A 13,581-nucleotide genomic window follows, 5' to 3' on the forward strand; every position below is an offset into this window, starting at 1 on the left:
TATCTATTCCTAGACTCTTTTGTTCTACAGCAGCGGTTCTCAACCCGCGGGTTGCGACCCCGGCGGGGTCGCCAAAAGCCATCGGAAAATACATAATGCATATCAGGTATTTACATTCCGAATCATAACTGCAGCAAAATTACAGTTATGAAGTAGCCACCAAAATTATTTTTTGGTTCTGGGGTCACCGCAACATGAGGAACTGTATTGCGGGGTCACGGCATTAGAAAGGTTGAGAACCACTGCTCTACAGGCAATTTCAGAAATCTTGACCTGAGGGCACCCCAGGAACTAGAAACAAACAAGCCAACAAAAAGCAAAACACATCTGCCCTGGCCAGATAGCTTGATTGGTTAGACAGAGCATCATGCCAACACATAAAGGTTGCGGGTTCGATTCCTAGTCAGGGTATATACAGGAACAGACTAATGTATCCGTCTGTCTGTCTTTCTCCCCTTTCCTCTCTCTCTAAAATCAATAAATAAAATTTTTTTAAAAATCTTTCAACTCATTGGGATATGAGACCGTTATCAAAATATAAAGTCAATTACCTAAAAAGCACAGAAGTTCTAAGGAAGTCTAAAGCATTTCATTTTCTTGATCACGAGGTATACAGACCCACTGATAATTTGTTTAGGGCTTCCCAGCATGGTGATACGAAGACAGCAATAAAAGGTTCTATTGGGTTCTGTGTGACTCTACAGGGTCTGTTTGACTCTCCAGGGTGTACGCATTCTGTGCCTCCAGGCTGGACCCGGTATGTTAGGCTGTGTAGTGTCTCCTCAGAATCCGTGTCCTTCCCAGAACCTCTGAATGTGACACTACTTGGAAGCAGGGTCTTTGCAGACGTAGTCAGTTAAGATGATGTCACACTGGCACAGCCTGGGCCTTCTATCCAGTGTGAATGGCACCCTCATGAGGAGAGGGGAGAGGAGGACACAGGGGAGGAAGCTACTGATGACAAAGGAAGACACTGGATGGTCCTACCAGCTGAGGACTGCTGGTGATACCACAGGTTAAGAGAGACACGAAACCAATTCCCCCAGGAAGTCTTTAGATCAGTGTGCTTTTCAAACTTTTTATACTTGGGGGCCGGTAAAAATAGATGGATTATTTCAGGGACCACTAAGGCAGAAATGACTCTGAGCATAAGCGAATTCGACTAAGATCACCAGGTCCATAATCTTCGTACAACATCAGGCCATTCGCTCTTTCACAGACCAGCACGAAATCTCTGGCGGACCAGTTCATGGACTGGTCGGTGAATACCACTGCTTGAGAGAGAACACAGCATTGCTAACACCTTGACTCTGGCCTTCTAGCCTCCGGAACTGGGAGGGAACAAGTTGATATGTTTAAGCCCCACCTTGTGGTCATTTGACTGGGCAGCCACAGGAGACAATACATCCGGCCTCCCTGTGGACCACAGCAGCAGTGTAAGAGGCCCTGCACCCTGCTCCAGTTTCCGTGGCGAAACCTTGTCCCCTGAATGGCTTGAGATGAGCAGCGTGTGAAGGAGAAAAGACCGAGACACGTGAGAGCCAAGTTCAGATGAGCTCATCTCTGCTGCGAAATTCACCCCGTCCAACCATCTCTGATAGCTGCCTGCTCAGTTCCAGCATCCGCATTTTCTCACCCAGGCCTCTCTGAAACACTGCTGTATGTTGTTTCACAGGATTTCGGGGGGCGTGCTCGCCACGACACCTGTGAGTTCGCGGCGAGGAAAGAATTGGGCAGAGGAGGAAATGGGATTCCAGTGGGCTGCTACACAGGCCCCAGCCGACGGGTTCCTCAGAGGGCTCGGGACCATCGGCCTCTTGGAGTTTGCCCAGCTGAGGCCAGGAGGCCCAGCCCCTGCGGCCCCAGAGACCGGCCATTGGCAGCAGCCTCATCTCACAGAGGAAGCAGAGCTTGGGCAGGCCAGCTCCCGTCGGCTGCAGACAATTTCCGGTGATGGATACGGGGTAATGAGCGCCTGGGCCCTGAGGAGGGATCTAGAAGGTGGACCAAAGCCTCCCCGACATGTACGGGGGGGGGGACCCTATCTGTCTCACCGTCATCTGTTATTAGAGTGTGGCTGTGGGAGATCCTACACCTGGACTGGAATCGTCTTACGCAGGGAAGGAGTCCGTAAGCTGCTCCCAAATCACCGTGGACACGGTGCCAAGTCAGAAAGGTCCCAGCACTGCGTTCTCATGCGGTTCCCTCTCACCCACGCAGTTTCCAGTCTCCACTCAGAACGGCTTCTGATTACACTTGGACCGCGGTGACTTCTCCTCTTCAGGATAACCCACCTGACTGCCTGGAAACCATCATTCAGCCACTTGCTCACTTAGGTATTTACTCACTTGTCAGTATCACACGTCTTTAACGCCTACTTTACATTGAACGAGGTATCGGAAAATGAAAAACCTAGTGGGGAGATTAGAAAAGGCCTCCATGTCATGACAAGGAGTTGGATCTCATCGAGACATAATAAAGACATTTGGAAGGATCACAGGCAGGACTGAGGCTCCAGGAGGTTGGGATATTGAGAGCCCCCTCTGTCGGTGGCAGACAGGATGATCTGTTGCTGGACCCACAATACAAGGGAGTTTAAGCACCAGTTGAGTCACTCTTCAAACCTCAGCTGAAGGCCCTGGCCAGTTGCTCAGTGGTAGAGTGTCAACCCAGAGTGTGAAAGTCCCGGGTTTGATTCCCGGTCAGGGAACACAAGAGAGGCGATCATCTGCTTCTCCACCTCTGCCCCTCCCATTTCTCTCTCTCTCTCTCTCTCTCTCTCTCTCTTTCTCCCTCTCTCTCTCTTCTCCTCCCACAGCCATGGTTCAATTGATTAGAGCACATTGGCCCCAGGCACTAAGGATGGCTCCATGGAGTCTCTGCCTCAGGCACTAAAAATAGCTCAGTTGCAAGCATGGCCCCAGATGGGCAGAGCATCAGCCCCAGATAGGGGCTGCCAGGTGAATCCTGGTTGAGGCGCATGCAGGAGTCTGTCTATCTCCCTTTATCTCATTTAAATTAAACAAAAACCTTAGCTAAGTCACCCATCTTCTCTCCTTCCTCTGAGGCCCACTCTGCCGTCGTATAAGTGAGCAACATCACCAGGAAGCATGTCAACAGCCTCCTTGGGTGGGAGTAACATACATTATCCCCATAAGCCACAGGCAGCCCGCAAAGCCCAGTCACATGCCTTTGAATGTATAGACATACCATGTATGTGACCCCGGACACAAGCACACCATGTGACGCATGCAGCTGTCCACATAGACTGGACACTTTTAAAAAATATGCCCCAAAGGATACACCATTCCATTTTGGCTTTTCTCCTTTGCAGCCTCAACAGCTTGGGGCCAGCCCCTTCCAGGGAAAGCAAATCTCTCAGTGAGCGGGATCTCCACATTAAATACAAACTATGGGTCTAAGTATATAACCTAGCAGAAGAGACTCTATCCTAAAGAAACAAAAGCAGGGGGGATTTTTTTTTTAATTAGCCAACTACAGACTGGAAAATAGAAAAGAAAATATCCTATTAATAATAATTATTTGAAAGTAATAGCTTATGTCCTTTAATGTAGCTCCAACATAAATGTCACTGTAAGAAATGATATTTCATTTCAATACTAGCAAATCAGGTGCTTAGTGTGCTGGGGAGAAATGATTGGAACGGCTTGAAAGCTGCACTAACCAGAAAAACTGCAAAAATATTTATATTCTTATGAAGGAAGGAAGGAATGCCCCTCGTGGGTGTCTTTAAGTATCCTCCATCTTTGGGAGGAATGGTAATGCTAAACAAAGAATGGAAAGATGACCTTAAAATAATCATCTCAGGACCCAACTGGGACTCGGCTCCTCAATGTACAAAAGTCGTTTGCAGTATGTTCAGGATGGAAATTTCTGCACTGCTTTATAGCTCATGGGCTCCACTCTATCCCTCAAACAGAAATCACCGACTCTGGGCTGGCTTCTGTCCTGGGGCGCCCCCCCCCCCAAATGGGAAATTACTCAGAGTCATCTTGCTCACTGTTTGCTGTTCTGCCCAGTTACTCAACCACGTTTGGAAGGACAGGAAAATAAAAGGAAGGAGAAGACCAACCTGCTGGGAGAGGCACTGAATACTGAGAACGGGGCTGTTGAAGAGAAACCCCAGTCTAACACTGGGAGGGCTTCCTTTAGTCCGCCCCTTCTCCGTGTAGAAAACGTGAGGAACTCGGGGTAACTGCTCAGCCGACGCCTGGCAGATGCACCACTGGGCAAGCCTTTTTCATTCTTTGTCATGTCCGACAGCCACCAGGTCTGGTGGATGGAAGATGGAGAGTTGGGGAAGGACTAACCAGGAACATTTATTTATTCAAGATGGTTTACCATGAATGGCATTGGTACTTATGTGGCTAGAAGCTGTGCGCCTGAACTGCCACTTAGAGCAACAAAGTCAGTGAGTCACTAGTCCAATAAATCTATGACAGATACATGGTAACTGGCCCCTTTCCATCAAGAGACACACAGCTTGAGAGGCACAAGTCTCTATCCTAAAGGCCTTAGAGATGCAATATTCCAGGTTCATGTTTCCCAGTCCTATAGATTTTGACGACCAAGAGAGTGAACAGATTCCCAACCACAGGACCTCCAAGGACAGTCACATATGCATCTCTTTGGCCCTCACAAAAATCCTGGCCAGCAGGGAAAGAGAGGAACCCTAAACAATATCTGCATTGGCTATTTGGACCATCCAGATTCATGGAGGTAAGTCGCTCGCAGCCCTGCTGGGAAGCTGTAGAGAGAGGTCTTCTGACACCCAATCCCATGCCCCCTCTAAAGATCTCCCTTCTGCTTATCCTGTTTCGACATTCATGTGGGAAAGTAAGAATGACTTTGGGTGCTGGCCAGCTGGCCCAGTGGATCGAGTGTCGGCCCAGTAGGCAGACGTCCTGGGTTTGATTCCTGGTCAGGGCACACAGGAGAAGCAACCATCTGCTTCTCTCCTCCTTCCCCTCCTGCAGCCAGTGGCTCAATTGGATTGAGCATCGGCCCTGGAAAGGGGTTGCCGGGTGGATCCTGGTGAGGGTGCATGTGGGAGTCTTTGAATCTCCCCTCCTCTCACTTAAAAAAAAAACCCAAAATAAGATAAAATAACGATTACTTCAGTTGAATAATTCAGTCCAATAATTAAGTAATAAAGCCAAATCTTTCAGGCAGCTGGCTGGACTAACTGGACTTTGAACAGAATTAATGGCTCCAAGTGGGTGGTTCGGCGGCTGGGTGTCGAAAACACTCTCTGGCCAGGCAGCAGGTTACGAACTATATCGTGTTCATCACCCGTCACTCCCCGCAGGCCAGACTTCTACGCACAGGACCGTGTGGATGCCAAGTGCTTGCTGGCTATTCTGGGGTACCCACGCCAGCACAGTGCGCTCCAATGCCGGGGAGTCCCAGCTAGTCTCGGGTTTGAATGGGAGTCAGCAAGGAGTAGCCTGTTGGTCTGCAGACCCAATTTTTTTTTTTTTTTTTCATTTTTCTGAAGCTGGAAACAGGGAGAGACAGTCAGAGAGACTCCCGCATGCGCCCGACCGGGATCCACCCGGCACACCCACCATGGGGCGACGCTCTGCCCATCCTGGACGTCGCCATGTTGCGACCAGAGCCACTCTAGCACCTGAGGCAGAGGCCACAGAGCCATCCCCAGCGCCCGGGCCATCTTTGCTCCAATGGAGCCTTGGCTGCGGGAGGGGAAGAGAGAGACAGAGAGGAAGGAGAGGGGGAGGGGTGGAGAAGCAGATGGGCGCTTCTCCTGTGTGCCCTGGCCGGGAATCGAACCCGGGTCCTCCGCACGCTAGGCCGACGCTCTACCGCTGAGCCAACCGGCCAGGGCCAGACCCAATTTTTAAAAAGCCTATTACACCAGCATGGTCACGACGCCCCTTATTTACCCCGCCCCCCGTGGAGGAGTGGGGAGCGTGGCTGGAACGGCTTGGGGCAGCCGAGCTCCAGCTGCTCCCGCAGTTAATAGAGCTGTAGACAGGATGTGATTGATATGGACCCTCTCCCTGGACCCCAGGGCACGAGGCCGAGAGCCACTCATCTCAGGGAGACGCATGTCACGCATGCACTTCCGTGCACCCTGATGACAGCGAGGTTAACTGAGGGCTGTTGACTGAGACGGGCCCAGCAGACAGACAGACACACACCAGACATATATTCATCGACGACATCGCCGCCCCAGCCAACGCCCTTTAGGAGGCACAGGGGACCCGGTGAGTCTACTTGTTGTAAAATGTTCCCATGCACGTAAGAGGACTATGCAGATGCCCCATAAAAGCCTGTCTGGCGGAGGCTCCCCGCCGCATGCTGGCAAAGGCAGATCACTGACAGACAAAACCAGCATGCAAGCACGGGTGGCTTCCAGGGTCCACACAGGCTGTGCCGCCTGGGAAGGCAGTCGCTGGACTAGTCGTCCCGCGAGACCAGCGCGCAGGGCCAGGCGGCCCCTTCTCAGAGGGCAGGGCAGCCGGCCTCGCCAGACTGGCATCGCCGTCTCACATACCTGGTAGGGGCCCTGGTTGCAGCCACAGTAGCTGCTCTCCATGGTGTAGCTCCGGGGCACCCCCATCTCTCTCCACACCACCACCCGGGCGGTGGAGGCTCGGGATTTTTCCACGAGGAAGCTGCAGCTGCTCATCGTGAAGGCTGGTGCCACCTTATCAAGGATTTTGGGAAGTGTCTACAATCAAAAAAAAAAAAAAAAGAAAAAATCAAATTACAACGGGCGGCAGGTAATTGGGGAGATGCATCATGAAAACTACCTCCTTGGCATTTATTAAGCCGCTTGCTATCTCAAACGCAATATATACTACTACAAATCTTTTATCTACCTAAAGAAATGGATGCCACTTTTTAAAAAAACATTTTAAAGGTGAGGCAACTGAGGCTTTGAAGGGTTAGAAAGAAAGAGCAATGGAGTGTCTGGAATGGGACCCAAATGCCAAGCCCAGCCAACTTCAAAAACTACGGTCTTTCAACTGTGTCTTTCTGCATCTCTGCGGTCAGATGCTGTCCGCATACGTTCAGTCTCCTAGGTGGCAGAGTTGAGCCCTGTGCAAAATCACAGACTTCCTGGGGACCTGGCCTTCACAGCCTCAGTGTTTGCTAGCTCTGCAAGATAAGCTAAGAACCGTGTACTTGTGTCAACCACATGGGCTCTTGGTGACTCTTGAGTGGAAACACTGGTTACCTGAGAGACCGTAACTGTCAACATGAACTGGTTAGTGTCATCCTCTGATCCATATCTCCAAAGCTGGACCGATTATAATACTCCTACCAATCCATCCTCCATGGGTTCACACATGCCATTGTTTTCTAAGGTGGAGAGCTCTAGGTGAGACCACTTCATCTCCATTTAGAAGGTGTCTGTACACACTTGCCACACCCTAGATGACAATGAGGGGCTTCCTGTCACCAGATCTCCCCTTTCTCCCAAGGATGGGGACTCCCAGTTAGTACACCAAGACTTTGGATTAGCAGAACCTTTGTGATGTCAACAAGAAGGATTCCCTCACTTCAGTATTGACAGAATCGCCACAAACCAGCCCATAATATAAAATTAGCTACCTTAAATAACAAACAGGGAAATTTCAGGCTTTTGGCCAAATTGTATAAAGAAGGCAGAGAAGCAGAACACATTGATGACCACATAAATTAATGAATTTCCTTTAAAGGAATGGAATTTTGGTCATTTGTAGCATATTTAGCAAAGCTCTGAATATCTCTGGTTCTTCCTGTCCCCATGCTTAATAGAACTGCTAATTGTATTAATAGAAAGGTTACTATAATTGTTAATTATATTATAAATTACATGACAGATAAGAATATATTAACATAATCACTAATACAATTTACTATGACATCTAAGTCCCCACATCCTCCAGACATACGGCACCATTTGAACAAGGGAAGTGAAATGCGATGGTCTCACGTGAGTTTCTACAGTTGCTTCCTAATTGAGTTCTTCTGCTCACTCCTTTCCCTTCTCCTGCGACCCCCATTCCACTTCCCTTTCAAATTGCTCATCACAATCACCGTTAAGTTGCTGTTTGTGTCATTAGTTGTCTATTTTCTATCTCCTCTGCGGACTAGACACGAGGGTGGGTCTGCAGCTTGTTCACACCGAGTCTCGGCACTGAGGCCACGCCGCTCACGGAGGGAGCTCCGTAAGTATTTGCCGACACAAATGGAGTCTGCTAGTCCCGACCCTGAAGGCACTGGTTAACAGACATAAGTAAATGATTCATATATACTGCTTCTCAGGTGATCGAGAAAATTGTTTTCATTTATCAGTGTTTGATCTTGTTGCAAAAAGTTCATCTGACATCATTTTTTCCCTTCTTTTCCAAGTGAGAGGAGGGGAGATAGAGAGACAGACTCCTGCATGCACCCCAAATGGGATCCACCTGGCAACCACAGTGCCCATCTGGGGCTGATGCTCTGCCCATCTCAGGCCATGCTCACAACCAAGCTATTTTTAGCACCTGAGTTGGAGGCTCCACGGAGCCATCCTTAGCCTGGAACCAATGTGCTCGAACCAATTGAGCCATGGCTGTGGGAAGAGAGGGGAAGAGAGAGAGAAAAAGAGAGAGAGAGAGAGAGAGAAGGGGAAGGCAGGGGTGGAGAAGCAGATGGTCGCTTCTCCTGTGTGCCCTGACTGGGAATCAAACCCCAGACATCCACATGCCAGGCTGATATTCAACCACTGAGCCAATCGGCCAGGGCTCATCTGACATCATTTAAAGGATCTCTCTTAGGCAAGGAAACCTGGTTTTCTTCGCTGGTACAGCCCCTGTCTAAATGACCACACATTCAAGTTCAGGGCATGTCCCTTGTCCAGCTTGTCCAGCTATGACCCCTGCCCTGGAGCCCGGAGGATCGGAGATTGACAAGGTGCAATTGAAGGACTTCTCCTGCACCCTCATCACAGCAACAGCTGATCCATTCATTAAATAACAGACTCCAAAACTAGGGCATTTACACTAAAATCCTCATTCCATTTCCCTTTGGATTGCCCACAGACAGACCTAAGCTAGCGTGAGAAATGAAGATGATGACCAGCAGGGCGACTGGACAGGGTTTGTTTGCTCGGTGTGGCTTGGAAAATGAACAGGAGATAGAGGAGCTCGACACAGGAATGCGGCTTCACATCACTGTTCCCTGAGTCCCCTCGGCTTCGGTGGGAGAAACAGGCTCGGGACATTCAGCTCTTTCCCTGCCGCTCGTCTGCGCCCTTGAGCTTCATCTCAGTTCCCCAAACTTGAAGTTGATACTAAATATCTTTCCCCAATTGCTTCCTATGAATTTTACGTGCATTCGCTCGTGTAATCATCACAAGTCTTTGAGGTAAATTCTGTTATTGTCTTATAATATAGAGGCCAGGCAAGTTAAATATCTTCTCCTTTTTCCCAGTGGTCTCAGAGCTAGTAAGGACAAAGCTGGAATGCCAGCCCAGGTGTTCTAATTCAGATCCCATGAGCTCAATGACCAAAAAACTGCTTCTTAAATGAGGTCTTAGTAGCCCACAGGATTATACAGAGATTTAAATAAGATGTAATGTGTTCAATGTGCATTGAGCACCTAATTAATTATGATTTATAATTATTATATACATACCCCAAGAAAAACTCACTTCTTGTGGCTCTTTCTCATTTTCTAAAAGTAGCCTTAGAATGCTTATTAAAGATTAACCAGGGCCCTGACCAGTTGGCTCAGTGGATGGAGCATCGGCCCGGCATACAGACATCCTGGGTTCAGTACCTAGTCTGAGCACACAGGAGAAGTGACCATCTGTTCCTCTCCTCCTCCTTCTCCTCCTCTCCCCCTTCTCTCCCACTCCCCCTCTCACAGCCAGTAGCTCAACTGTCTTGAGCATCGGCCCCAGACGAGGATTGCCAGGTGGATCCCAGTCGGGTGCATACGGGAGTCTCTCTACCTGCCCTCCCCTCACTTAAATAAAAAGAAGAAAAAAAAAAGACTCCTCAGGAGCAGAGAGCTGGAACTGCAACCCAGAACCCCGTTGAGACACCAAATACCAGGCATCATAGAACAGAGGTCAGGGCAGAAAGGGTAGAGCCAGGCGGTCAGGGCCAAGACCCCAGTGCCCCCCAGGCACCTGCTGTGTGACATCAGATAAGCTACTAGGCCTCCCTGAGGCTCAGGGTCCCTCTCCTGTAAAACAGGAGAATTCCACATCCTGCTGCTGGACTGAATTCATTGATCAGTTCTCAGTTCTAGTAGTTTTCTGGATGGAATCTTTAGGGTTCTCTATATTCAATATCCTGTCATCTGCAAATAATGACAGTTTTACTTCTTTCTATCCAATTTGTATGCCTTTTATTTCTTCTTGTCTGATTGCTGTGTCTAGGACTTCTAGGACTGTGTTGAATAAGAGTGGTGATAACAGACATCCTGTCTTGTTCCTGATTAAAATGGGAGAATTCACACCTCGCTGGCAGAGTTATTACAGGAACAGACGAGGTGATGCACCTCCGGGGCCTGACAGAGGAGCTGGCATTTAGCACGGTCTCTACACAGAACGGCCCCGAGAATGACTCCTCTGCGTCCTAACAGACACTGAACCCCATCTGTCCAGTACAGAGGAGTGAGTGGGCACAGCTACAGCGGATGGGGGAAGGGCTCTGAGTCAAAAATTCTGGTTTTAAGGCACACTGTAGAAGCCTGAGTTGCATTTTTTAAATTCTTTTATTTATTGATTTTAGAGGCAGGGGGTGGGGGAGAATAGACAGGAATATCGATCTGCTCCTTTACGTGCCCTGACCGGGGATCGAACCAGCAACCTCTGTACAGCACGATGAGGCTGTAACCAACCGAGCTCTCAGGCCAGGGCCTGAGTTGCATTTTAATTCATCTGCTTTGTGCTGACTCTTATCAGCCCTGACTGGTTTCCTAATTTCAAAAAAGACAGAGCTCCCAAAGATACGCTGACGATGAACTCACCAGGTAGCTCCCAGCTCAGAGGTCATCCCCGGGAAGGCGTCCTCCCTCCCATGCAAACGCGAGGTCCCCATGGCAACCCTACAGAACTGAAAGGTCTTCTCTTTTCTCTGGATTGAGCATATGGCAAGGGAGTGGTTGGATCTAGGGATCAAAAGTATGACTTCTGGATTTCTGCTATGCGGCTTTGAGCAGGTCATTCAACCTGTTTAGCCACCAGTTTTGTCATCCAAAAAGGGGGAAGGGGTGACAGTAGTCTCAGTATGCCAGGGTAGTAGGTTTGATCCCTGGTCAGGGCTCATGCAAGAATCAACCAATAAGAGGAACAACAAGTCGATGTTTCTCTCTCTCTCTCTCTCTGTCTCTCTTTCTTCCTCTCCCTCTCCCTCTCCCTTCCTCCCTCTCTAAAATCAATCAATAAAAATAAAGTTCTTTGATGTTCAAGTTCTAATTATCTCAGAATTCATGTCATTCTACATCTTCAAATGTCTCTTGAAATAAAATTCAAATTTAAAATCATCTATTACATGTGTTCCTCTTTGTGGAATGTGGTAATACCTCCCACCGTATTTCTCTCTCAATAATAGCCAAGAAGGGCTAGCTCTCCAATTCCGCACCCACGGAGAATTAGTCAGCCCTTTCTGTTACCTCACAATCATTCTGGGTTTGTACTCGTTAGTCTTTGTTTTGAGTTTCTGACAATCTCTTTCCTCTACTATTATTTCTTAGAAGTCCGCACTTTGCTGAACTTTTTAAATACCCAGCACTGCACCCAGTAAATGGTAGATAGCAATGAATGTTTCCTTTTTATTTTATTTTATTTTTTTTATTTTTTTTATTTACTCATTTTAGAGAGGAGAGAGAGAGACAGAGAGAGAGAGAGAGACAGGGGGGAGGAGCTGGAAGCATCAACTCCCATATGTGCCTTGACCAGGCAAGCCCAGGGTTTTGAACCGGCGACCTCAGCACTTCCAGGTCGATGCTTTATCCCACTGCGCCACCACAGGTCAGGCCAATGTTTGCTTTTTATTTTTTTATTTATTTTTTTTTCTTTTTTTTTATTTTTCTGAAGCTGGAAACGGGGAGAGACAGTCAGACAGACTCCCCCATGCGCCCGACCGGGATCCACCCGGCACGCCCACCAGGGGCGATGCTCTGCCCCTCTGGGGCGTCGCTCTGCCGCGACCAGAGCCACTCTAGCGCCTGGGGCAGAGGCCAAGGAGCCATCCCCAGCGCCCGGGCCATCTTTGCTCCAATGGAGCCTTGGCTGCGGGAGGGGAAGAGAGAGACAGAGAGGAAGGAGGGGGGGAGGGGGGGAGAAGCAAATGGGCGCTTCTCCTATGTGCCCTGGCCGGGAATCAAACCCGGGTCCCCCGCACGCCAGGCCAACGCTCTACCGCTGAGCCAACCGGCCAGGGCCCAATGTTTGCTTTTTAAAAACACAAACCGGCTTTGTTGCGGTAGGCATGCGGTTCGATGACTTTTCAGTGTCTGCAGTTCTGCAACCCTCAGCCCCATCCAGTTTTGGAACACTTTAGTCACCCCAAATTTTTTCACACTTCTTCTTCTTTTTAAAAAAAAATTCAGTGAGAGGAGGGGAGACAGAGAGACAGATTCCGGCATGTGCCCTGACTGGGATCCAACTGGCAAGCCCCAATCTGGGGCTGATGCTCTAATCAACCAAGCTATCTTAAGTGCCTGGGGCCAATGCTTGGACCAGTCGAGCCCCTGGCTGCGAGAGGGGAAGAGGCAGAGTGGGAGGAGAGGGGGGGAGAGAAGCAGATGGTCGCTTCTCCTGTGTGTCCTGACCAGGGATCACACACGGGATGTCCTCACGCTGGGCTGACGCTCTACCGCTGCACTGAGCCACCTGGCCAGGGTCTGCGTTTATTTTCTTGGAATACCTTTTCTGGCTGTGATATCAGAGTAATACAGGTCTCGGAAAATGAGTTGGGAAGTGTTTCTATTCTTTATTCAAAGAATTTATTTACAATTAGTATTAATTATTTCTTTGAGGTTTTGACAGGCTTCACCCACCAGCCATCTGGCCACATTTTATTTGTGAGATTTTAATTACTGACATAATTTATTTCCTAGAAATGGGTCTTATTGGAGATGAAGTCTTCTTGAGTCAGTTTTGGTAATTTGTGTCTTCCTCAAAATTTACCCATTTATTGGCATAGAAATTGTTAACAATATTCTCTGAGGCCCTGGCCAGGTGGTTCAGGGGATAGAGTATCATCCTGGCATGTAGAGGTCGTGGGTTTGATTCCTGGATAGGGCACATGCAAGAAACAATAAGTGTGTGTGTGCACACACACACACACACACACACACACCAAAAAAAAAAGAAACAACTAAGTGAAATAATGAGTTGATGCTTCTCTCCTTTCTCTCAATTTTTCCCATTGAAAAAATTTTCTATGGAAAAAAATTTTAAAAATATATATTTCTTACATTTTGGAAGACTGGGTAGACCCTTTCATTCCTGCTTTTGGTAACTTGTACCTTCTTTTTTTTTTAATCTAGCTAAAGGGTTGTCCTTTTTGTTAACCATTTCAAGAAGCCAACGTTGGACTCATGGAGTCT

At 48.6% G+C, this 13,581-nt stretch overlaps 1 protein-coding gene across 4 annotated transcripts in view; it reads right to left on the reverse strand.

The window, feature by feature from the left end:
* Positions 1 to 13,581, reverse strand: part of AGBL1 (AGBL carboxypeptidase 1) — an 822,308-nt gene that overhangs the window by 428,186 nt on the left and 380,541 nt on the right. For all 4 annotated transcript variants that reach the window (XM_066355294.1, XM_066355295.1, XM_066355296.1 and 1 more), the window contains one exon: positions 6,539 to 6,715. In XM_066355294.1, the coding sequence (XP_066211391.1) occupies positions 6,539 to 6,715 (177 nt within the window). The remainder of the gene's footprint in view (positions 1 to 6,538; positions 6,716 to 13,581) is intronic.

The sequence above is a fragment of the Saccopteryx leptura genome, chromosome 13 (genome assembly GCF_036850995.1).
Source record: "Saccopteryx leptura isolate mSacLep1 chromosome 13, mSacLep1_pri_phased_curated, whole genome shotgun sequence".
NCBI classification, from domain to species: domain Eukaryota; kingdom Metazoa; phylum Chordata; class Mammalia; order Chiroptera; family Emballonuridae; genus Saccopteryx; species Saccopteryx leptura.